General features: G+C 39.2%; 1 protein-coding gene and 1 pseudogene across 1 annotated transcript in view; both read left to right on the top strand.

Annotated features, from left to right (window-relative positions):
• Positions 1–26,105, top strand: part of RNF2 (ring finger protein 2) — a 35,604-nt gene that overhangs the window by 240 nt on the left and 9,259 nt on the right. The window contains exon 2 of the mRNA XM_069459452.1: positions 23,118–23,206. Coding sequence (XP_069315553.1) covers positions 23,120–23,206 — 87 coding nt within the window. The 5' untranslated portion in view covers positions 23,118–23,119. The remainder of the gene's footprint in view (positions 1–23,117; positions 23,207–26,105) is intronic.
• On the top strand, positions 62–7,967 carry LOC138375694 (adenosine 3'-phospho 5'-phosphosulfate transporter 1-like; annotated as a pseudogene).

Below are 26,105 nucleotides of genomic sequence, written 5' to 3'. Positions count from 1 at the left end.
CCCGTTTCTTCGAGGGTCATGGGAAGGGAGTGAGCCAGGTTGGCGAGGCACCCAGTCGGCGATGCGCCAGGATTCGTTCCTCTGCAGCGAACCCCTCGCTGCCCTCGCCGGAGCGCGGAGGCCGGGGCTGCGGTGCGGCCCCCTCGCTTCCCGGGGCGGGGGCCCCATCCTCCCTGCCGCCCCGCTCCGGAGGCGGACGGAGTGGAATGCGGGTTTTTCCTCGGGGCTTCCCCCTCGCTGCCAGGGATATGTGTCTGCACCGTGGGGGTGGGGTAGGGGCACTTTGTGCAGATATCCTTCCTTCCCCCCGGGGGGCTGGAGTCGGGGTCGCGAGTAGAGGAGCTACTCGGCGTCTGGGTTGCTTGTTGGCTTGCGGGGAGACCCCTCCTGTTTCAAACATTCCTGGAGTGCCGCCTTCTGCTCGGGAGTATCTGTTGCTGCTTTCCAGAGCCGCGAGCTTACCTCGGAGGAGTCGTGGGGGGAGGGGGTGTCTCGGTTTGTTTCTGATGGAAGCTTCGCGTTCTGAACCCCGTCGTTTGCGCTGAGATCCTTGTTACCCAGTGTCGCCGGGGAGCCTTCGTCCTGGTGGTCAGGATCGTTTCCCTCCTACAGAAGTTGCTTTCCTGCTCTCAGAGACGGTGTTAGCAAAAATTGGTTTCAAACTTCGAGGGTCATTCCGATTATTTGCTCACTAAAACTAATTATAGATTAATCTCCTTGAAGCCCCTTTGGTTATCTTTTGTGAGCTCGTCTGAAGATTTACAGAATCATTGTAAAATGGTTTGAAAATATCAGATGTCTTTGAGGTGTGTAAAGAAATTTGTTTACTGTGAAAATGATATGCATTTAGCGTTTTAGTAATATACTGTTACTTCTTTTAAAAATTAAAAAATTGAGACGTGGTTTCAGTGTTTTAAACTGAGGAGTGTTTAAAACTAATGTGTGAGCGATTTGCATTACATAATCTACTTGGGTAGTTCCAAGATGATCAACTGGTATACTTAGTGTATAGGTAGATAATCTGCTTTTATTAGGGGTAATTGTTGAATAGTTTAATAATTTAGATTGGTGTTCTTAGTTCTTTTAGTGAAATTTGACCTTTAGATTTATAAAGAATTTAAGTAGCAGCAATATGACTCTTGATTATTCCTTTTTTCCTCTGAAATTTATACTTGTTACAATCAACAGGTATCAAAATCTTGATTGTACACTTAACCTACTTTTTAGTGAAATAAAGGGTAGTTATATAAGACTACATTTTCCAGGGGTAGCACAGCAAATATGGCCCTTCACTTTTCTAAGGGTTTTAGTTATTTCCCTCAGTTACCCTTTTGGAACCCACGTTTGAGGTTAAATATAGTAGATGGAGAATGAAGTGGAGAATTTGTGAAGGAAAATTGCCTGAGTCAGGCTAGTCTGTTTGAGTATTTGAAAAACAAACTAATGATCCTCCAGTGTGCTGCATAGAAAAATTTCAAATTAAAATCACTAACATAATGTAGACAGTTCAGATATTCAAAATACTGAGAATTTTGAGTTTTTCTCTGCCTGTGTGGAACACTGTGCTAGCCAGTTCCCACGTTTGAGTGGATAGACCAGGTCAGCAGACATCTTTGGAATTTCATTACTGACCTTCAGTTTGTGGTGTCAGGTCTATCTCTTTAATCTGATTTATTCATGATTTGTGTTTATATTATGCAGTCTTTGGAGTAAAGGTGATATATGCCTAATGAATAATATATAACCAGATGTTTCAGTGACAGTTTCATTTTCTATACATTAGCAAAGAGGCATAATTCCTTCCAGCAAGAGAAATGAGTTAACATTAAAATGCACTTTATTAAAATTATGGCAGTGTTTCTTGTATGACTTAAAGCACTTCATAGTTTTATAATGACTCATTTGTTAAATTCCGGGGAAACTAAAAATGCATCATAGTTTGCAGTTTTTAAAAAAAGGAAAAAAATTGTGAGATTGTATTCTGCACACACAGATCTACAGTTGATTTTTAATCAGTGTTTATTACACACTCTGCTGACAGACATTGCCATCAGACACCAGTTGTTTAATTTCTTGATTGATTCATTTCTCTGAAATCTTTGCTGTTGTAGTAACTTATTGACCGTTTATTTGCATTTAATTAAGTCCCCATAAAATTGGGGGTACAGAGGTACAGTAACATTTACCCACTGCGTTCTCTAAAGGTCTGCTATCCTGTCTTCCCTCACTACTTTTTGACGCTTTCTACCTAATGTGTCTACTGGGTCTTCTGCTATTTCTTGTGTGGGGACTACAGTTTGGTTGATTTTACATAGGTATACTGACTGTGGTAATGGGACTCCTGGCATTTAAGTAGAAGCTAGTGTTCTTAGGCAGGAGCTAGGTGATGAATCCCTCACTCTGTAGGTGCTAAGAGAGTAGGTTGCCCATTGTTTAATTTTATGCTATGTGGAGGAACTTCAGTGGAACTAGCCATGTTCTTAATTCTCTTTTGCCTTATGGGTTGTTAGGCAACGGAAGTGGACTACTGTGATTGGGCCTAGTGATATGTCTTGTTTGATGCTCAGCAGCTATATACATTGCTAAAAATTCTGAGAAAGATTCCTATTGCATAAATTTGCCTTCTCCCATTTGTTTTTGAGAATGAATTAATAGGTTTGCTGCTTCTACATACCATTTACTGTCATTTTTAAAAATTGGTTTATCTGTATTAAGTGTAATAGTGAAAAATATTTTTTGAAATTAACCTTGGATTAAATTGTCTAAAGAGGGCACACTATTAAGTGTAGTAACAGGCCAAATGAAAGATATCTAAGCATTTTGGTTGTTCGTTTTCAACAGATGTGTTGGTTATGGGCTCTCCTGCAAGGGAGATTTCTTTTTGTTTCTATGTTATAGAGTGAAGTTGTATTTTATGAAGAGGTTAGATTCTAAAGTCAGTGCATAAAATGAAAATCACATGCAGTAAAAAATTACACTTGAAAATTCCTTAAGAAGGCAGAACAACATTCCATTAAGTTCATCTGAGCTTTGTTGTTGGACCAGATTGCCATTTCTTTCCTTGTATATTAGATGAAGTAGCTAGCTTGCATTTAGGGGTCTTGTTGAACAACAGGAAAAAAAAAAGTCTTGAAATACAAGAATCACATTCAGCACGGTCTCATGCCACGCTGTTAGAGGCACATGGGAGCTGGGAACTGAGACCACTGGGGAACAGCAGAACAACTTTACCATTTCACATTATCTGTAGGTTATGTGCTGTAGTAAAGGGAGGAGGGTGTGTGTGCTTGGAATAGCCTGCACTAAAGTATTTCTCATTTCCTCTCTCATTTAAATTATGTGATAGTTTAAATCACAAACATTAAGTGATCTTAGTGCTGTAACTTGAGGGAAGCAAATTTAGAGGGTTTCAGGTTATCTTTTATGAAATAGATTTTATTTATACAATAACTCAACTTTTGTTTACTTTCCCGTTCAGTGAAGCAGCAGGATATCTCAGAGGAGAGCATTTAGAATCTCTGTATTTAACAGTGTATTGGAGTCCTGTAGACAAACCAAACTTCAGTAGGAATTTCAACAGAGGGGACTTAATATAGGGAGTTGGGTAGATGAGTGTAAGAGCAAAAAGGGAACATTGCAGTAATCAGAACCTAAGAGCTGAGAGGAGAGGTTCCATGGACCTAATGTTGGACTTTTGAGTAGGTCAGCATTGTTCAGTTGCTGCTAATACATATAAAGGCATGTGATACAGCTGGTTCTGGGAGAACCAAAAGGAGCTGGAAGTGTGAACCAATTGCTGCTGCCAGGGCCAGGGGTTGCAGTTACTACTTACAGGAATTGGAAAGATGTCCCTTCCAATCCCTTCACCCATCTTCCTGTTTTCCTGTCTCCATTTACTGCTTCCATTGGCAAAACCTAACATGGACCTGGCTGGCAAAGCAGTTGGTGAAATACGGTTGCACCGTCTCAGCCACAGCATAGAACATAATCGAGGAGGATGGTTTTGGTGTTGAGAGACAATGAGTAAATGATCTGCACAAATAGTGTAGGTTAAAATATTATAAACGGAATTCTGTCCTGACTGTGCCTTTCAAAAAGCATTTATTGGTGGGGCGTGGTGGCTCATACCTGTAATCCTAGCACTTTGGGAGCATGAGGTGGTAGCTCAGGAGTTCGAGACCAGCCTGAGCAAGAGTGAGGCCCCATCTCTACTAAGAGTAGAAAAATTAGCCAGGCATTGTGGCATGAGCCTTCAGTCCCAGCTACTGTAGAGGCTGAAGCAAGAGGATAGCTTGAGCCCTGGAATTTAAGGTTGCAGTGAGCTATGATGACACCACTGTACTCTACCCAGGGTGACCAAGTGACACTCTTGTCTCAAAATAAATAAATAAAAATAAAGTGGATTTCTTATTAAAAAAATTTTTATTGATTATCTTCTGTGTGCAAGATCCTATACGAGGGACTAGGGGTAGAAAAATGAAAAAAGGTCTCTGTCCTTGAGTCATTAACAGCCTAAATGGGGATGACAAACTACTGTAAAGTGTTGTGAATGCAGTAACAGATGAGTGATGTGTTTTGGGAGCCCAAAAGACATAACAGCCAACTTGCTGCTTCTCTGCCTACCTAAACTTAATGACTACTGTCCTGATCAAAAATCCAACTTCATTCTTTCTGTCTGCTGTGTTCAGCCCGACTCCTGTGGAAACTTTCTCTGAGATGTTTAAATTTGTCATATTATCCATAAGCATTTGTCTGTGCTTTATTCATCTGGATGAGAAAGACCATCACTTTCTTCACACTTTTAGACTAGTACTCTCTATAGATGTGTGAGAAGTACTTGTTTTTGTAATGGATGATGGGAATAAAATATTGACCATTACCTTTGCAGACATTGTTTCCTCCTTCCAAGATCGTTAGGAAATTGGGTAACGTTATTTGATTTTACAGATGTGAGAATTGGAAGGGTAAAACCATCAATTAATTTAAAATGCATAGCACCAAGAGGTGATCTAGAAATGAGACTTTGGATTCCTGATCTGCTCTATTCCAGAGCCAACAGTTTTGGCAAGGATTCCCTTTGATGGCTGAATAAAATCCTCCCCTGCCTCTTTTATTATTTTATAAACTTATGTTCTAAAATCTCACAGTTATTTTGGGGAGGAGCAGAAGTCTTTCATTTTAGTTCCTGAAAATAAAACATCATGCAGTTTCTTAGTTGTCCACTCTTTGTCTCCTTTTTTTCTTCCGCCTTGTATTGATTGCCGCTACCTCTATCAGCTAACGTGAAATGTACAAGTCTACGGTACTTCATTTTGACTTCTTTTTAGAAGAGTGTTCTGCTTGTTTCCCCCACCATACGCACACCACGTTGATTTAATTTAAAACCAACTAATTCTTCACTTTTAAAAAAAAGATGTATGCCTCCATGCCAGTAATTGCATTAGACTCTCACTATTTACACTATTTGCTATATAGAGTCTTATTCAGTCTGGGACGGCTGTCTTGGAACCCAGCCAAATGTTTTATAGAAGGCTTTACTATATTACAGAAGGGGTAGTGTTGTGTATAGTAGAATTCAGAATTGAATGCAGGAGACTTGGTTTCTAGGCCTGGACCCACTACTGGCAGGATTCTTGGCCTTTCTGAGTTTGTTTTCTTTTCTGTTAAAAAAAAGAACACCCTTACTGATCTTACAGATTATTGGAAAAGACATTAAGAGGTAATATAGGTAAAGGGATTTTTGTAAATAGTAAAGCACATTGTAAATATAAGGGGTGTTATGTGAAGAAAGAAAAAAAGAGAGAGATCCATTGATTCATGACTTGGACCCTGAGGACAGTTTTGTGTCTCTTTTCTCAAGTTTTTTAGTTTCTGTACTTAAAAGAAAATTGTTAGAGTGGTAAAGGGGTGTGGGAGGAGTTATAGATGCCCTGAAACCCTAGTTTTCACGAGTTTGCTTCATAGTGTAACATTCCGCCCCCCCCCAGTAATTTTTTTTAAGGTTGACATATCTCATTAATTTTTTTCCACCTGGGTTAAGTATCTTATTTCATGAGACAATATCTGAAACTTTATGCATGTAGAAACAAAGCTGTCACTTTGGAGGTTGTTTAAATGACAAGGACCTGAGGGAATAGGAAAAACAGATGGTACAGGTTGAGTATCCCTTTTCCAGAGTGCTTGCAGAAGTGTTTTCACATTTCAGACTTTTTTGGATTTTGGGATAGTTGCATTGTACTTACCAGATGAGCATCTCTAATCCAAAATGCTCCAGTGAGCATTTCCTTTGAGCATCATGTTAGTGCTCAAAAAGTTTCGGATTTTTGGATTAGGGTTGTTAAACCTATTTTGTCTGGAAATTACTATTGTAGTTTTGTTTTATATGATAGTTATATCAGTTGCAGAAAATCTCTCTTCTTTTAAAAATATATTTAGAAGATTGGAAATTGTATCTGTTTAGTTTTAATGAACCTATCCTCTTTTATTCTTGATCTTAACACTTTTAGTTAGTATATTTGTGAGGAAAACAGGCTCTGTGAATTAGTGGAAGTGGAAAGTTGTTTTTTTAAATAGCTATGAGGTACTATGTTCTAAGAACATTTCCTCCTGTGACTGTAAAGTAATATATGTTAAGAGCTCTCAAGCATTGGTAGTTAAATACTGTCTAAAATATTAACACTGCCTGGAGGCAGTGGAGGGAGCACAAGGTCTGGGAACTCGCATTCCCTGGACCCTCTCCACCCCATGTGACCTGGACCATGGACGCCAGGTGGTGCTGGGTGCACACCCCTCCCCGGGGGTGGATGGGGAGACTCCTGAAGCCCCTCTGGAGTCATGGACCCAGCTGTGGTTCTTCCGGTATTTGGTGAATGCTGCTGGCGGCCTCCTGGTGCAGTACTTCAGGCAGATGGAAGAACTACCTGGAGATAGGCAGGGGTCTTTGCTTTCCCCTGGTGGAAGCTGTGTGTTTGGCAATGAGCACAAGGCCTTTGATGAGGTTCCTTTGGCTCCCTGGACAGAGACAGCAGAGACCACTCCCATGTGGCAGGCCCCGAAGCTGTTCTTCTGTACTATAGGGCTCCAGGTCTCTTCCCTGACTTGGGATGTGCTACAGGAAGGAGTGATGAACCGCAGGTGCGGGGCCATAGCCGCATTACCAGGTGAGCGCTTCATGGACTCACAGTTTCTGGTGCTAATGAACTGAGTGCTGGCACTGGTTGTGGCTGGCCTCTCCTGCGTCCTCTGCAAGCATCTTTGGTATGGGGCACCCAAGTACTGGTACTCCTTTGCCAGCCTGTCACATGTGCTTAGCAGCTGGTGCCTATATGAAGTTCTCAAGTTTGTCACCTTACCCACCCAGATACTGTCCACAGCCTCTAAGGTGATCCCTGTCATGCTGTTGGGAAAGCTGGTATCTCGGTACAGCTCCGAACACTGGGAATACCTGACAGCCGGCCTCATTTCCCTTGGGGTCAGCATCCTGTAGACCAGAGCTGTGCACCTCCCCGGCCTCCACACTCCTAGGCCTCATGTTACTGGAAGGCTACATTGCTTTTGACAGCTTCACCTCAAACTGGCAGGGCTCTCTTTGCCTGTGTAATCAGTGCAGGTGATGTTTGGGGTCAGTTTCTTCTGCTTCTTCATAGTAGGCTCACTGCTAGAGCAGGGAGCCCTCCTGGAGGGGACCTGCTACATGGAGTGACAGCGAGTTTGCTGCCCATGCCCCGCTACTCTCCTCTGCTACATCATTGCGCAGTTTGGGGCTGCTGTCTTCACCATTGTTGCGACCCTCCGCCAGGCCTTTGCCATCCTTCTTTCCTGCCTGTATGGCCGCACTGTCGCTGTGGTGGGAGGGCTGTGGGTGCTGTGTGGTCTTCGCTGTCCTCCTGCTCTGAGTCTATGCCTGGCGCCATCTAAGGCATCTGAGAAAGAAGGCTGTGCCCGTTGAGTCCCCTGTGCAGCTGTGAGGAGGGTGGAGGGGGGTCTGAGGGGTAAAGTGAAGTAGGGCCCTCTCACCTTGCTTGTTTTCCTCTCGTGTGGTAACTTGTACTGTAACTTATCAGAAGTGCTGGCTCCTAGGGTGTTTTCTCAGTAGCACAGACCAGCTCTGCAGCTGGGAGTGGGGAGCCCAGGAGGTAGCCTTTGCCTTTGCCTTGAGTTACCCATCCTCCCATGGGCAGGTTGTGCTGAGTCATAGGGTAGACAGTCCTCAGTGTAGAGGGGTGGGAAGTAGAGTCAAGAGGGTAGAGGGGATGGGAGGGGGGTACAGGATGAAAAAATTTCTGTTGGGTACATTGTACACTGTTCAGGTGGTGGGTAAATTAAAAGCCTTCTCCACTATGTAGTTCATCCATGTAATAAAAAAACCACTTGTATCCTCTAAATTCACGTAAATAAAAAGTGGAAAAAGAAAAAGAGGGCCTTGAACAGCTCCCTCCGCCTCCTCAAGTTCCTTGAAGTCTTGCCCTGACTATTGGCTCTGCCACTCAAGACTTCCTCCCTCTGCAGATACCTGCATTTCTTACTGCAGTTGGCTCAAAATGCTGCTTTCCCGGGAGGGTGAAAGATGATTCTGTGCTGAGGACGGGGATGGAGATCCCTGCCCAACACCACCCGGTGCTCCTGGTTCCCTAGGCTGGTTCCATGAGCCGGATGCAGGTTGGGGGTACTTTGGAAATGTAACTTTTTGCTCTTATAATTTTACTTTTTTAAATTAAATTGCCACACAAAAAAAATAAATAAAACATTGACTAATTTCTCTATTAATGTTATAATCATTATAGTTGTATTGAAATATAGGTCCTATTTATCAGTTTGGGATAGCCAGTTATAACTTACTAGTGTAGTCCCCTGAAATTTTTTTTTCAGAAGTCTCCTCACTTTTGAAAAGCTAATATTGCAATTATGTGTAATATAGATAACATTATTCATGTCAGTTTAATTTGTTCTGAAACCTTTTGGGTAATCTTTGGAATAATTGATTTAGGATAATTAAGACTATTGGTGTGACAGTAAGAAAAAAAGTTTTAGAGGGTAAATTATCCATCATTCGTTTCTAAAATGGATTGTTTTTAGTTTTAATCCCTCTCTCTGTTCAATGTGTTGCTAGTGCTTTCGGAAGTAATTTAAGAGTTAATAATGGGGGAAATTCATAAATTATTACTTAAATTGTCTTTTAGTCAAATATTATAAGTTGAATTATTTATTCATTTTTAAATTTATTTTTTAATTTTGGAAAATCGAAGAAGTAGAAAAAATCATCCATGCTTTCAGTACTCAATTGCTCTTACATTTTGATATAATTCCTTTTGGAAATAAATTTTAGTTATTTTGGTCTGGTGTGGTTTAAAACATACTTTTAACTATATTCTACATGTAGACCTAAATTGACTTGTGTTTTAAAATCTAACTTCAAACATCCAACATTTTCTGTGCCATAACCAGTTTGGTAACATTTTTAATGATTGCATAAATATTTCAGGAGAATGTACCCCAGTATATTTAACCATTTCCTTGTGGTTGGATTATAAGGTTCCTTTTAAGTTTGTATTAATGTTGCTAGGAGATCCATCATTCATTGTGGCAGTGGGACAGAAGTAACTAACAAACAGTACCTGTTGTCTCCATAAGTTTACCTTTCCAAGAATGAGTCTGAAACTGTTTTTGATGGCAGTAGCTTGTTGTGCAGTACAGTTGAAAAAAACTAAGAAGGAATTAGAAAAGATAATCTGTTTCCCCATTTAGATGTGGGAATTCTTTTCTAGATAGAGTGGAGCAGGTATTTTTGGCCTTCAGTTCAGAAATCTCTAAGGATCTGTGAATACAGCAGTCCCTCTGTATGGGCTCTGCATCTATAGATTCAACCAACTGCAAATTAAAAATATTCTGGGGAAAAAAATAATACAACAGTTAAAAAAATATAGTATAACAACTATTTACATAGCATTTACATTATATTAGGTATTACAAGTAATCTAGAGATGATTAATGTGGGAGGATATGTGTAGGTTATAAGCAAAGACTATGCCATTTTATATAAGGGCTTTGAGTGTTCTTGGATTTTCGTATCTGCAGGGTTTTGGGGTGGGGGTCCTGGAACCAAGGGATGACTGTACTCTGAAATTTTGTGTGAATGTGCTTTTGCATAATTTTTTCCTCCAGAGGTGAGAGTTCCTCATTTTCATCAGATTCTTAAGGGAGTGTGTGAATCCAGAAAGGTTAAGAACCATGGACTTAGAGGACTTTTGTTAGATAATGGAAGTAGAGGGAAAACTATAAAAAGTGCCCCAAACAGTAATCTCTTGTGTTGAATTAATACTAGTTTTCTTTTTCCTTTATTGTTCAGTTATGTGGATTGAGTTTGCTTATGAAAGAGTGGATTTCACTACTTAAGTTTTTCTTTATTTGAAGAACTTACGTTAAGATTATCAAAGTTTAAAAGCAATCGATTTTTTATAACATGCTCATTTTCTATATAAAGAGGTTTAGATCTGTATATTGACTTGGTTAAAGTAATTTTGATTTCCTGAATATGTAAACTGTGCCATATTTTTGCTGCTTTATCAGAGGTGTAAGATTTCTTTCTATCCTTAAAATTTCTGATTTCTTTTTCATACTTCCTCTTCTCCCTAGTACCTGGCTTTCTTTTAGTCTTTGAAACCTCTAGAGCTACTTCTTCTAGGATTAAATTTTTTGATGCAAATTGCAAAAATCTGGAGACAGGGAAGGCCAAAAGAGAAGCCAGATTAACAATTCTAATTTTGGAATTGCTTCAAGAACAAAAAATGAGACTTAGAGGTCTCCTGAATCCCAAGTCTGGCTGCCACTATTCCCTATAATGTTTTTATTTTTTTCTTTTTCTGCAAAAGAAAATCCACCGTGTGTGACAAAGGGACACTGGAAACATTCTTTACTCCTCTGTTCTTAAGACTGTCTTAAACTGTGAAAAATCTATGCTTATTGTAATATGGTAATAATAATAATGGGAGCTGAAAAATGGAAGAGGGAACCCCATAAACTCCTAACAAGTCCATGTTACCTTCTAGAACATAACTTTTTATGTAGCTCCCATTTAGCACAGATGCAAATTATGTCTTTCATCATGTTACCTTTCAAGTATTTCTGATCATTTTGTATATTAAAAATTGTTATTTTTAATGATAAAAAATTTCCTGGTTGCCGCAAACATCTCCATGTTAATGGCATTAATATTGCTGTTATTGTAATAATAATAGTATGTTTGGTTAGTGGTTAAGGGCATGGCTTTAGTCAAATAGACCTACTTGGGTTTGAATCTTACCTCTAACTATTTACTATGAGACCATTAAGCAAGTTGCTTGCTTGCTTGTTAGTTTATATTTTGGCTCAGTTTCCTTGTTAAATGAGGGCATTAATAGTATCTACTCCATGGGGTTGTTAGAATTAAATGAGATTGCATATAAAGTGGTAAACACTGTAAATATTACCTAATACAATATTATTTCCTAGGACTGGGATTACTGGGTCAAAGAATATGGAAATTTTTTTGTCTCTAGAAATATATTCCCTAGCTGCTTTTCAAAAGGGTATCCAAGTTGCTGTTAAAGTGTGGAGGCATCAGCCTTTCAACTTTTTCTTCTTTTGTCTTTCTTAATCTAGTTAGTTTTTAGGTCACTACGTGGCCACAAATTTAATTTGTCAGCAGATTATGCCCTACCCAGAAAAGTAGAACCTGTTAGAATGTTTTCAGTGACACAAAGGAATGTTGCTTTGACTTCCCATGTCATCACTTGCTAAAGCTAACTTGGCACTTGGTGGACATTTCTCTTCCCAGGAAAGTGTAACAACCTCGGCATATACCACTTTTCAAAAGTTGTTAACTTCTGGCATGTGGAGCTCTGGACTAATAACAGTCAATAGTTAGACTTCTCTTTTTAGCTTTGTCATTAATTCTGCATTTCTGTAACTCTTTAAGCTTTGCATTAATTGTGTTTCACACCTCCCTCTGAGAGATACAGATAATTGATCTGTCTGTGCCATTGTCTGTCTGTGCCATATGTATTTATTGGGGGCCAGCCATACTTGGTGATAGCAGAGAGCAGCAGTCAGGAGTCAGTAGTGAGCTGGTTACTGCTATCACACCAGTATGCTATCTTATTTGCAGGTTCCTGTGATCTGGGTAGGGATATGAAATGAAATTGGTAGTGTCCCTTGCTCACTTAGACTCAGAATTTTCCTGTTCTGCTTAGGAAATCACCAGTGTCCTTTGTGCCTCTTGGTCTTAGGGCACTGGGAGAATTAAAGGTAGTCCTGTGTAAATTGTGAATGTGGTGAATTTGTTGTATAGAGTTGGTGTGTGTTCAGGGCTGAGAGTCTGGATTATGCCAAAGTTTGTGATCTAGACTACTGTTGGATCACTAGATTTAAATAGTTGGATGAAGCAGTAGACTGAAAACTTCTTAGGCAAGCAGAGGTTAAAACATCCTTAGAAAAGGTAAAAAGAAATCTAGACTGGCAGGTGAGAACCAGGAAGAATGAGAACCAATATAAGATGAGTACCAGTGTAAGGAATGTGTCTTGTCAGAGGGACAGTTAGAATTAAGGAGACAAAAATATAAAGTTCTTGGCCGGGCGCGGTGGCTCACGCCTGTAATCCTAGCACTCTGGGAGGCCGAGGCGGGTGGATTGCTCAAGGTCAGGAGTTCGAGACCAGCCTGAGCGAGACCCCGTCTCTACTAAAAATAGAACGACATTATATGGACAACTAAAAATCTATATAGAAAAAAATTAGCCGGGCATAGTGGCGCATGCCTGTAGTCCCAGCTACTCGGGAGGCTGAGGCAGTAGGATCGCTTAAGCCGAGGAGTCTGAGGTTGCTGTGAGCTAAGCTGACGCCACGGCACTCACTCTAGCCTGGGCAACAAAGTGAGACTCTGTCTCAACAAAAAAAAAAATATAAAGTTCTGACCAAATTAGACAAAAACAAACAAAAAGACCCACAAGTGCAAAAACCAAAAACCCCCAGGTGTATAGCCTCTAGCACTAAGACTACCAGTTTATAGGAAAATTTATAGCTAATTTGTTGTTTGAGATGTATATGCAATCAAGGCAGGTGGATGTGGAGAAGTATGGGATTAGCTATTTTAAGACAAGGGAGAAAAAGGCAGAAAGCCTTGGGTATGACCTGGGAAACGAGATGTATCGATTTTAATAGGCAATATGCCCTTTTGACTTCTTTAAAAGAAAAGATTGGAGGAAACAGCTGGTTTTGGTTGGTGGAGTTGAAAAAAGTTGCTAAAAGTAGAATTTTTTTTAGCTCAAGAGAAACCGTACTGTCTTTAGGCACTGTATGTCAAGAACATTTAAGCAAGCTTTAATCCACAGAATATTAGAGTTAAGAGGGCTCTTGAGGGTACTTAATATAAAGCCTTAAATTTACAAATGAGGAAATTGGATTATCAGCTAAAGTGACTAGCACTTATTCACCCAAGAATTTAGAAACAGCTTCTTTACCATTAGAAGTATTTGTAGAAAATTGTGGCTATTCCTATTTCAGTAACCAATATTCTTGTTATCAAATTGTCTCCACCTAGTGGCAGCAAATATTTTACAAGGCTGAGTAGAAACATTGGAGAGAACTGATAGGGAGAATTTTTCACTGCTTTTGAGGAAGAGTCGGCCAACCTGGTGACAGTTGTGTTGCTTTTGCAAAGGGGATTGTAGAGACGGTGTGCCCAAAGCTTACTTTCATATTTCGTAACCTTATTAAGGAATTTGTATAATCTGTATAACTGAAATTGGGCAGTCATTTAGTTGACAGTGTAGGAAGTTATAGTGTGTTAGGCTTGCTTTACAGTTTTCATATACACATATATATAAACATAAAATATACATATTCACATATATAAAATTTCTTCTCTTCCTATATTATGAGTTAAAAGCATGGTGACTTTATCAGTGAAGAGAGAACTAAGCAATACATGATATTGGGACAACGTGCCAATTAAATAGGGTGGAAAATCTAGAATCCGACCTCCTAAATGTAAAAAATGAAACTCTGAAAGTATTAGAAGAAAGCACGGGTGAATGTTTTTATAATTTTAGAGTGTGGATGATCTTTCCAAAGAAGCCATGGAAGAAAAGATAAGTACACTAAAAATATACAAATTGTGGGGTTTTTTGTTTGTTTTTGTCCAATTTTGTCAGAACCTTTATGTAAAAATCTATAAAAAATAAAATTTGTGTCCTAAAGTATTCAAAGACAAAAAAGACAGAGCAACAAACTGAGGGAAAATATTTAACACTCATGTTAGGCAAAAGGTCAGTTTCCTTACCAGAAGGAGTTCTTACAAGTTAACTTTTAAAAAAAACTAATAGAAATGGATATGAATAAGTAATTGACAGACCAAAATATGGCCAATAAATCTGTGAAAAGATACTTAACCTCACTTATGATTGAAGCTTGCAAATTAAAACAATGAAGTGTCATATCCTGCTTATCAGATTGGGCAGGCTTTTAAAAAAATTTTGATAATCCCTAATTGGTATAGCAGTTTAGCAGTATTTATCACACACACAAAAAATTCCTTGTCTTTTAACCAGTAATTCCACTTCTAGGAATTTGCCAACCACAACTTTTTGCCAAGGGTAACTTCTTATTGTTAAAGTCAGCAAAACATACACTAAACCAGTGAATGAATTCAGAGCCACATCTTTATTGGGAAAAGGTTTCAGGAACTTCTAGTAGCATTTGAAAATGTTAGTAGTTTCTTAGGTGACTGAAACACTAATTTTTATATAGAATTGTGATTCTCAACCCTGGCTGCATGTAAAAACCATTTGACTGGCTCCCCTCCCCACAATACTGATTCAGTTTGTCTGAAATGAGATCTTAATATCAGATTGGTTTTTTTTTTTTTTTCTTTTTTTTGGAGACAGAGTCTTGTTCTCTTGCTCTGGCTAGAGTGCAGTGCATAGTCATCATAACTCACTGCAACCTCAAACTCCTGGGTTTAAGTGATCCTCCTGCCTCAGCCTCCCGAGTAGCTGGGAGGGACTACAGGCACGCACCACCATGCCCAGCTAATTTTTCTATTTTTTTGTAGAGATGGGGTCTCGCTCTTGCTCAGGCTGGTCTTGAAGCCTCAAGCAATCCTCCCACCTTGGCTTCCCAAAGTGCTAGGATGACAGGCGTGAGCCACCATGCCTGGCCAGAATTATTTAAAGGCTTTCCAGATGATTCCTTACATGAGAACTACTTCACTGGAGGAACACACTTTCCTGTGGGTGCACGTATTTTTCTTTTGGTGGAAGACAAGATTATTGGGCAAATAAACTAAAGTTTATATTTTTCTTCACCTTCTCCCACTCTGTTGTTGTTTTTTTTCCTGATAATTGGGGTGTAGCTGGGGTATTAGTTTCCTATTGTTGCTGTAACGAATTACTGCAATTTAGTGACTTGAAACAACACGTATTTATTATCTTACAGTTCTGGTAGTCAGGAGTCTAAAGTGAGTTTTGTGGGATTAAAATCAAGGTATTGGAAGTCTGTGTTCCTTCTGGAGTCTCTAAGGGAGAGTCCATTTCCTTTCCTTTTCTAGTGAATTCAGCTTTTCATCGCTTCCTAGAAAATGTACGGTAGTCCTCCCTTATCCATTGTTTTGCTTTCTGCAGTTTTAGTTAGCCACAGTCAAACTGCAGTCTGAAAATATTAAATGGAAAATTCCAGAAATAAACAGTTCATAAGTTTTAAATTGTGAACTGTTCTGAGAAGCATGATAAAATCTCACTCAGTCCTGCTTGGGATGTGAATCATCCCTTTGTCCAGCATATCGATTCTGTATGCAGTACCTGCCCATTAGTCACTTAGTAGCCATCTCAGTTAGCAGATTGACTGTGGCAATATTGCAGTGCTTGTGTTCAAGTAATCCTTATTGTACTTGATAATGGCCCCAAAGTGCAAGAGTAGTGATGCTGGCAATTTGGTTGAGCCAAAGAGAAGCCATAAAATGCTTGCTTTTGTAAGTTGAAAAAGTAAAAGTTCTTGACTTAATAAGAAACGAAAAAAAATTGTATGCTGAAGTTGCAAAGCTCTATGGTAAGAACGAATTTTAATTTTAATTTTTTATTGTAAAATATATGTAACATAAAATGTACCATTTCATCCATTTTGAAGTATACAGTTCAGTGACATTAAGTGCATTCACATTGTTGTACATCCACCATCGTCTTGTCTCCAGACCGTTTTCATCATCCTAAACTGAAACTCTGTACCCATTAAACAGCAACTCCCTACTACCTCATTCCCTCAAGTCTCTGGTAACCACTATTGTAGGTACATCATACGAGATCTTTGTCCTTCTATGTTAGGTTTATTTCACTTAGCATACTGCCCTCAAAGTTTATCTACACTGTAGCATGTATGAGAATTTCATTTCTTTTTGAGGCTAATATTTCATTGTATGTATATACCACATGTTCATTCATCCATTGATAGGCATTTGAGTTGTTTATATCTTTTGGCCATTTATTATAAATGATGCTGTTATGAACATGGGTGTACAAATATCTGAGTCTCTCCTTTGAATTCTTTGGGCTATTCATCCAGAATTGGGATTGTTGGATCGTACAGTAATTCTGTGTCGGACTTTCTGAGAAATTGCCGTACTGTATTCAAAAGCTGGTGTCACATTTTCTCACCGACAAGGCAGTGCACAGGGGTTCCAGTTTCTGCATGTCCTCATGAAGGCTTGTTACTTTCTGTTTTGTTTTGTTTAAATAATAGGCGAATGCCCATCCGAATGGGTGTGAAGTGGTATCTGATTGTGATTTTGATTTGCATTTCCCTGATGATTTGTGATACTGAGCATATTTTTCACGTACTTATTGGCCATCTTTGGAGATGTGTCTATTCAAGTCCTTTGCCCATTTTAATTGGGCAGTTTTTTTGTTTTTGAGTTGTAGGGGCTCTTTATATACTCTGTAAACCCTTTATTTTATCAGAAGTGATTTACAAATATTTTCCCCCTTTCTGTAGGTTGCCTTTTTACTCTTGATAGTGTCCTTTGTATAAAAAGATTATAGTTTTTCTTTTGTTGTCTGTGCTTTTGATATATCCAAAGAAATTATTGTCAAACCCAATGTCATGAAGAGTTTCTCCTGTGTTTTCTCATAAGAGTTCTAGTGTTAGCTCTTAGGTTTAAGTCTCTGATCCGTTTAAATTTTGTATATAGTATGAGGCCAAGGTCCAACTTCATTCATTTGTGGGTGGATATTCAGTTTTCTTAGCGCCATTTGTTGAAAAGACTGTTTTTTCCCCACTGAATGGTCTTGGCACCCTTACTGAAAATTATTTGACCATATGGGAGGATTTCTCTGTTCTGTTTCATCAGTCTCTATGTCTGTCTTCATGCCAGGATCACATTACTTTGATTACTGTATCTTTGTAGTAAATTTTGAAACCAGTAAGTATGAGTCCTCCAACTTGGTTCTTTTTCAAGATTATTTTGGCTGTTTGGTAATCCCATGAGATTCTGTATAAATTTTAGGATGGGTTTTTCAATTTTTGCAAAAAACATCATTGGGATTTTGATAGGGATTGCACTGGATCTGTAGATTGGTTTGGATAGTACAGATGGCCCCGACTTGCAGTGGCTTGGCTTATGATTTTTTGACTTTCAAATGGTGTGAAAGTGGTATGCATTCAAGTGTGCACCTTGACTTACAATGGGGGCTACATCTGGATAAGCCCATTAAGTTGAAAATATTGAAAGTTGAAAATACTTTTGACCTTTATTTTATGATGGATCGGGATGTAACCCCATCATAGGTCGAGGGGTATCTGTATTGTCTGTCATCTTAACAATATTTAGTCTTCCAATTTACGAACATGGGCTTTTTAAAATTTGCGTATGTCTTTAATTTCTCTCTGCATTGTTTTATAGTTTTCAGTGTATGGGTCTTTCGCCTCTTTGGTTAAGTTTATTCTTAAGTATTCTTTATGCTATTCTAAATGGAATTGTTTTCTTAATTTCCTTTTCAGATTGTTCATTGTTAATATGTAGAAATGCAACTGATTTTTGTATGCTGATTTTATTTTCCTTGCCACTTTGGTAAATTCACTTGTTCAGCTTTTTACAGGGTTTTTTTTTTTTTTTTTTTTTGGTATAGAATTTTTAGGGTTTTCTACATGATCTTATTTATAAACAGATAATTTTACTTCTTCCTTTCCAATTTGGATGCCTTTTCTTTTTTTCCTCCTCCCCACATGCTCTGATTAGAACTTCCACTAGTGTGTTGAATAGAAGTGGTAAAAACACCATTTCCTGTTTTACTGTCTCTTTTTAGAATCAACATCTACATAGCTACAAACTTGGGAGCCCTTCTTTACTTTCCTTTTTCATTTCCTATATTCCGTGTATTTTACCTCCTAAGTATTTTGAGCTCTGCCCTTCTTATTTCATCCTTACTAACAGCCCTGATGTAGGCCTTTCTCATCTCTTCTTTGGATTATTGCACAAACCAATTAATTAGGATTCTTGATTTTCTCAAATCCATCCTCTAATGTTGCCAGAGGTGATCGGTCTAAAATGCAAATCTAACTTTGTAGTTAGTTGCACTTTCCTGACACCTTTGCATGGTATGTTAGGCCTCGCTTATCTGGTCCACAGTTTAAATTTTTCCACCTCATCCTGTGCTACTCCCTGCCTCCCTCTTTCCACTCATTTAATAGTGAACCACTTGGAGTTTCCCAAACATACTATGCTTAGCTGTGCATTTGCTTATTATGTTGGTCCCTCTGGACTGCTTTCTTCTCCTCGCTTGGTTAACTTCCACTTAACCTTAAACTCCTCCTACAAGGAGGAATCTCTTCTCTAGGAAACTTTTTCTGATATCTCCCATTTGATTGCTTCTTTGTGCTCTTGTAGCATTTACCAAATTGTAGTGAAAATAGGTTCAGAGGTTTTCCTCCCCGTTAGCCAGTAAACTCTTGGAGGTTCTCATTTCCTATCACATGGTAACTCTTGATAAATGTTTCCTAAACTAGTGAATTCATTTGTTTTTTGTTATTAGTCTGTTAACATCTAATATGGATATGGAGAGGGGACAGAAGAAAAACAAGGCTGCTTGTAACTACTGTTGACTAACATTGGATCTTGATAGGTGTATCTTGAAACTTTAGAAATAGATTAGATTGGGCTATTAAGAAAGTATCTGTGTGTGTTGGGGTAGTGTTAGAAGAGATGAGGTAGAGATGAGTGATGGGAGAAGTATGGTAGGAGGGCAAAGATCACACTAAATTATCTAGATACGCTTTTAAAGTGAAGCTTTAAAAATCTCAACATTTATTTTCACTATAACAATAACTTAATTGTAGAGAGACTAGAAACATTAAATTTATTACCAGTACTCAAAGATTTAATTTAAGACTGGGTAATGAAGATTTGGCAGGTCACCTTTGAATGGTTCCTACTATATGTTCCACAGTGTGGAAAAGATACAATCTAACTGGGAATTGATTATATTAGCTTTTTAAATAAAGAAGCTATTAGGTTACCAAAAGTAATTTGGATGCATATTCCAGATGTTTAGTACAATGACAAGTTTTTCTATAAAGAACACTTTCTTTGTGTCTTTAAAAGCTTACAGAAATTAGTGTCTGTCTTACAGCTGTAGTTTTAGATTAAACTGCTGAAAGTGGTTTTTACAAGGTGATAGTCACTGCAGGCAGTGTTGTGATGGCAGTTGAATTGCCTACTCAGAATTTATTATTGCTTCCTAGTTTGCCTAGTCTAGAGTAAATTTCTAAAATCTAATACCTGTATCCTATAAACAAGCAATGTTTTAATTAAGGAAGAAATTTTTGCCCATTCCCATGTTACATAATACAAAGAGGAAAAGAAAAATGCTAGAGATTGGGAGAGTTAATTTGATGTGACCTTTATTTATTTTACTCTGTTCAGATGGCACAATAACCACAGAAGGAAAAGATATATATCTTATTAAAGAGGAGAGAGAAAGCTTCTTAGTTTTGTTTCATAGTGCTTAGGGAGGCATATCTAAAATAAATCATGAAAAATACATTGTAGGAAAATGGAATAATCTAAGAAATTTAGGAGTAATTATATTTTCTGATATGTATTTCATAAAAATAAAACAAAATTTGAAAACAAATTAATGAAACAAATGACATACAGGGTAAAGACGTTGTCTGTGGGGAGTTGGTTATGTTCATTGGTGGGTCATATTTTACCTTTGGCAAGAGGGGTAAGCTAAAAAATGTCCCCCAGAAGATATCCACGTTCAAATCCCTGGAATTTATAAATGTTACTTTAATTGGAAAAAGGCATCTCTGCATATGTAATTAAGTTAATAATTTTGGGATGAGGAGATTATCCGGCTTTAGCCAAGGAGGCGCTAAGCGTCATCACGTGTAGCCCTATAGAAGAGGGGGCAGAGGGTGATCACAGCCACACAAGAGGATGGGGCAGTGTGACCACATAGGCCGGTTGGAGTGATGTGGCCACAGGGGAAGGAATGCTGGCATTTACCTCAAGCTGAATGAGATAAGGTACAGATTCTCCCCTAGGGCCTCGGAAAGATGCACAGCCCTGCCAATGTCTGTATTTTGGCCCAGTGATACTGAATTAGGACTTCTGGCCCCCAGAACTGTGAGAGAATAAATTACTGTTGTTTAAAACCATCACATTTGTGGTAATGTTACAGTAGCCATAGAAAACTAATATAACAGTCATTGTTGAAAACGTAAGTGGGCATTTCTAAATAATCACATTTACCTAAACTCTGCCTCTTTTCCGAGGTTATAATTTATAGCTCGCTCATATTAATCTGTAGTTTGATGTCACGTACTATGAATAACCCAGACAATTTTTTTTTATGATTAAAGTAGCTGGTAAACATTTTTTAGGCACAGAACTCTTGAGAATTTAGCCCAAAATGTTAAAGTTCTTTTCTTGAGAAAAATGTTTTATCCAATCTGGAAGCTCCCTTCTTATAGCTGCTCTGGTAAGAGTATAATTCAGACTCCTACAGTTTTACAACACAATGTTAGCTCTTTTGCCTATACACCTGCTATTTAAATATGAATTCCTCTTTCATCTATACCGTACAAAATATACTCTTGAGGCTCTTATCCAAGAATTGACTTGAGTTCACTATGATCCAGCCCAGCATGTGCTGGGGTCTCACTTGAGACTTCGGTTTATGGAGAGTCTGACCATGAGAATAAAGGCTACGTAGGTTCTCTGTGCTTTAGCAGTATATCCTTAATCGTCAGCAGTGTATTATCTTAAGCCCCTCAAAGATTGCGTATGTGTTTGGGACCAGGGAGTGGGGAGCATAATCCAAGAAACATTTTATAAACAATCCACAAATTTCTAAGGAAATGTGAACCAGAAATGTCTCGTAAGCACGGGACCAGCTCAAACTGGGCCTGCTCTTTTGACAATGTGGACTTAGGTTTTACATATAACAGAACTAAAAAGTGCAAGTCATGTAGCCCGAGCATGCACAATAGAATCTGGCAAGGCAGAGTACCTCTTCAGCAAGCACATTTTGTGAGACAGTAATGACAAAAGCTAAGCTGACTTTCCCATAGCCATGGGGGTGACTTCCCTGGTCACCAAGGCAGTGCATGCATTTTGGAGTTACCTTAACTTTTCCCTGTAAATTGTACCAAAAATACCTACTTAAGTTCTTTCATTTGTATCATTCTTTCAAATACAGAAATTTGATTCAAATGAACAAACTAAAACAAAACAAAACATGGGAAAGGTAAGAGAAAAGAAAGATTTAGCAGTTGGTCAAATATTTTCTGTGTGAAAAGAAAATATTTTTATGTTTCTGTATGGTCAGGGCAAGTTGGTTACATGGTCACCAAATTGTTTGATAGATTTCACCTGCTCATTCAGTTTGTACATCTCAATGAATTCATGCAAATGAGGGTTGTTTTTGTCAGTGGCCAGATCATGTAGTGTTGTTTTGTTTTGTGGTTTTGTTTTGGTTTTGTGGTTTTTTTTTTTTTTTTTTTGAGACAGAGTGTCACTCTGTTGCCCGGGCTAGAGTGCTGTGGTGTCAGCCCAGCTCACAGCAACCTCGAACTCCTAGACTCAAGCAATCCTACTGCCTCAGCCCCCTCCACCCCCGAGTAGCTGGGACTATAGGCATATGCCACCATGCCTGGCTAATTTTTTCTGTATATTTTTAGTTGTCCAGCTAATTTGTTTCTATTTTTTTTTTTTTTTTTTTTTTTTAGTAGAGGTGGAGTCTCGCTCTTGCTCAGGCTGGTCTCGAACTCCTGAGCTCAAACAATCCTCCCGCCTCGGCCTCCCAGAGTGGTAGGATTACAGGCGTGAGCCTACGCACCCAGCCCAGCCCAGATCAGATCACGTAGTTTTAATAGCGACTGCTTCACGCTTTTATCCAAGTGTAATGCACACTCCATTGTGTTCAGCCCACCCTCCCAGGCATCATGGTCTGGTTTCTTGATATCCTGAAGGAAGATGAGGCCACTTCTGTTGGTTGTGCAGCTTCATTACTTTGTCAGCACATTCTTTCTCATCATGAGATTGGTGAAAATATATGTTCAAGTTCTTCAAAGCCACGTCATTGAGGACAAAGTAGTAAGGCATGGACAGGTATATGTGAGGAAGCATAGAGGTCTAGGTTGATCTGGCAGTTGGTGGTCCTGGTGGTAGTACTGGCACACTCGTGGGAGGGGGACATAGTCTTCATGGTGAGTGGCTGAGAGGTGACAGCACTGAAGCTGCAGGAGTGGCGTGGGGAGGATGGGGAGGTGGGAGGGCCTTGGGGCTTTGAGGATCATGGTACCAGCAGATTCAGTGTCTGGCAAAGGCCTGTTCCTCACAGCTGGTGCTTTCTGTCAGTCCTTGTGTGGCGGAACATCAGAAAGGCTTCCTCGGGCTGCTTTGTAAGGGCACTAATCTCATTCATAAGGGCAGAGCCCTTCTGACCTAATCACTGTCCGGAGGCCCCACCTCTTACTACTGTTGCATTGGAAATTAGGTTTCAACATAAGCATTTTGGAGGTGCACATAGGTTCAGACTGTGGCCTTCCCTTTCAAATACTAAAATTGTTTTTGTCTCCTTTTTGTTTCTAGCTATGTCTCAGGCTGTGCAGACAAATGGAACTCAACCATTAAGCAAAACATGGGAACTCAGCTTATATGAATTACAACGAACACCTCAGGTAACACAGACTAAGATAACTTAAGGGGAAATATAAGACATGTAAACTGAGGTACATTTTTAGAAAATGGAAACAAATAGAAGACAAAGTAATGACACATTTATATACAAGCAGTCCTGACTTATATATGTGCTTGGCTAATACTTCATCGATTCAACAATAATTTGAATACCCTATACAAGCTTCTGTGTTAGACATAGGTAAACAGTGGTGAATAAAATAGATGTGGCACCAGCCCATGGCATTTATGGGCATTAAACAAGTAAATATCCATAAAATTACATGTGAGGAGTTGTGTAAAGGGCAAGTCCTCCATGTTGTAACAAGTAATAACAGGGTGCTAGGGAAGACTATTTTGAGAAGGTAAAGATGGCAAAGAATGGGGGAAGAGCAGGTTAGAAGACCGTAAACATGCTTAAAACTGGACGCAGTTTAAGTTTGAGAGTCTAATACAACAGGCAGGTAGAGATGCTAACCATACTACTTAGGAACTACTTATAAAATTTAAGGGATTGTCAGCACATTTTGAGCAGTGGAAATGGATAAAGTCATCCAGAGAGATGAGCAGAAGGCCTATAACTTCATCCAGAGGTGCTTGAACATTTAGCAATTAGGTAGTGGACAAGGAGCCAGTGAAGGGAACTGAGAGGGGCACCATCAGAGTAAAGGAGAGAAAACTAGGAGATTGGGGGAGAGGGGGGATTGAAAATCTGAAGGAACTATTTCAAGAAGGAGGATGTAGTTAATGTGTTCAACAATGCGGAGAAATTGAATAAGATGAAGGTTGAGAAAAGTGTATATTTATATTAGATTTGGCAATACAGTTGGCCCTTTGTATCCATGAGTTCTGTGTCTGTGGATTCAATCAACTGCGGATTTGAGAATATTTTGGAAAATAATTCCACAAAGTTCCAAAAAACAAAATTTGAATTTGCCATGTGCCTAGTACTGCATTGGATCCATGTAAATGAAGTGATGTGTAGGCATTGTATTGGGTATTGTAAGTAATTGAGAGATGATCTGAAGTACACAGGAGGATGTGTGTAGGTTATATGGAAATACTATACTATTTTATGTAAGGGACTTGAGCACCCAAGGATTTTGGTATCTGTGAGGGTTCCTGGAACCAGTCCCAAATGGATATACAGAGAGACGACTGTATGTATTAATACTTAATGACCTTGACAAGAGCAAATTCACTTGAGCAGATTATAGTAGGTTGAAGGTTAAATGGAATCATGATGCATTCTCATTGGTTCACATCATGAATCAAGGATATGATAATTGTATGTATATGTGGTCCAGTAAGAGGGCAGGGGTGAATAAAAGATAAACATACGATTCTTCAGAGAAATCTGGCTGTGAAGTGGAACAGAGCAGAGAAGTGGAACAAAAACTGGAGGGGAATGTGAAATTAAATTTTAAATTTTGTTACATGTCTAAGATGGAGATAGAGTGCCCCTCCCCGCCCTTCCCTTGCACAACTCTGGAGTTCATCATTCACAATTTACTACTTGGCAGCCCAGTTGAAATACTAATCTTCTAGGCTGATTCAATGGAAAGGGATAGATTGCTGAAGCCTGAGAGCAAATAGAATAATCAAAAGAGGATGTCCTCGAGAAGGTACAAAGGAATGTACCTTTGATAGGAAGAAGCATAGTTTCTCTGTGAACAAGAGAGGAGATGAGGATTTAGAGATTTGGTAGAGAAGAAATGAGGGAGCTCTGTTTTAGTGAAATATGGTAAGGTAGTCTACTGAAAGTGTTCAGGTGGAAAAAAGTGCAGATAGAAGAAAAGGTGTAAAATAGCACAAAGAAAGGAAAAGCGAGTTTGACTAACCAGTTGCTGAGCAATGTTGACGCCCATTTAAGGCTGGTGAATTTTTTTTTTTTTTTTTTTTAAAGAGATGGGGTCTTGCTCCGTTGCCCAGGCTGGAGTGCAATCAATCATAGCTCATTGCAGCCAACTCCTGGGCTCAAGTGATCTCGTGCCTCAGCTTCCCAAGCAGCTGGGACTACAGGTGTGCACCACCATGCCCAGCTAACTTGTGTTTTTTGTTTTGTTTTGTTTTGTTTTAGATAAGGGGTCTTGCTGTGTTGCCCATGCTGGTCTTGAACTTCCTGGCCTCAAGCAGTCCTCCTGCCTTGGCCTCCCAAAGTACTGGCATTACAGGCGTGAGCCACCACACCCAGCCTGAGTCTGGTGGTAAAATTTTTAGTGATACCAATGTTGTTTCCCCTCTCCCTTTTCCCCTACAGTGTTACATATCTGCACAGGTATACCCCTGAAGAACATAGAAGGTTGAGTTTATCTAGGGTTGGGATTTTGTTAGCCATGTTTTAAAGAGGGAAAGAACAGACTTGCTTACTACCTGGGTCGTCATCATTCTCTCTGAGTGATAGTTTCCTCATCTATAAAATGAAGGTTATATTTGCATGTAAGTATTAAACTATGTAAAGTAAAATACAAAAAGTACTTTTTTTTTTTTTTTTTTGAGACAGAGTCTTGCTCTGTTGCCAGGGCTAGAGTGAGTGCCGTGGCGTCAGTCTAGCTCACAGCAACCTCAAACTCCTGGGCTTAAGCGATCCTACTGCCTCAGCCCCCAGTAGCTGGGACTACAGGCATGTGCCACCATGCCCGGCTAATTTTTTCTATATATATATTTTAGTTGGCCAGATAATTTCTTTCTATTTTTAGTAGAGACGGGGTCTCGCTCTTGCTCAGGCTGGTCTTGAACTCCTGAACTTGAGTGATCCACCCGCTTTGGCCTCCCAGAATGCTAGGATTACAGGCGTGAGCCACTGCGCCTGGCCAAAAAGTACTTTATGTATAAATAAAAGTTGAAATATAACAGGCACTTAATAATGGTAGTTGTTAGTGTAAATGTAAATATATTTTA

Source organism: Eulemur rufifrons, chromosome 27, assembly GCF_041146395.1.
Source record: "Eulemur rufifrons isolate Redbay chromosome 27, OSU_ERuf_1, whole genome shotgun sequence".
NCBI classification, from domain to species: domain Eukaryota; kingdom Metazoa; phylum Chordata; class Mammalia; order Primates; family Lemuridae; genus Eulemur; species Eulemur rufifrons.
This window is presented reverse-complemented; position numbering and strand designations above follow the sequence as displayed.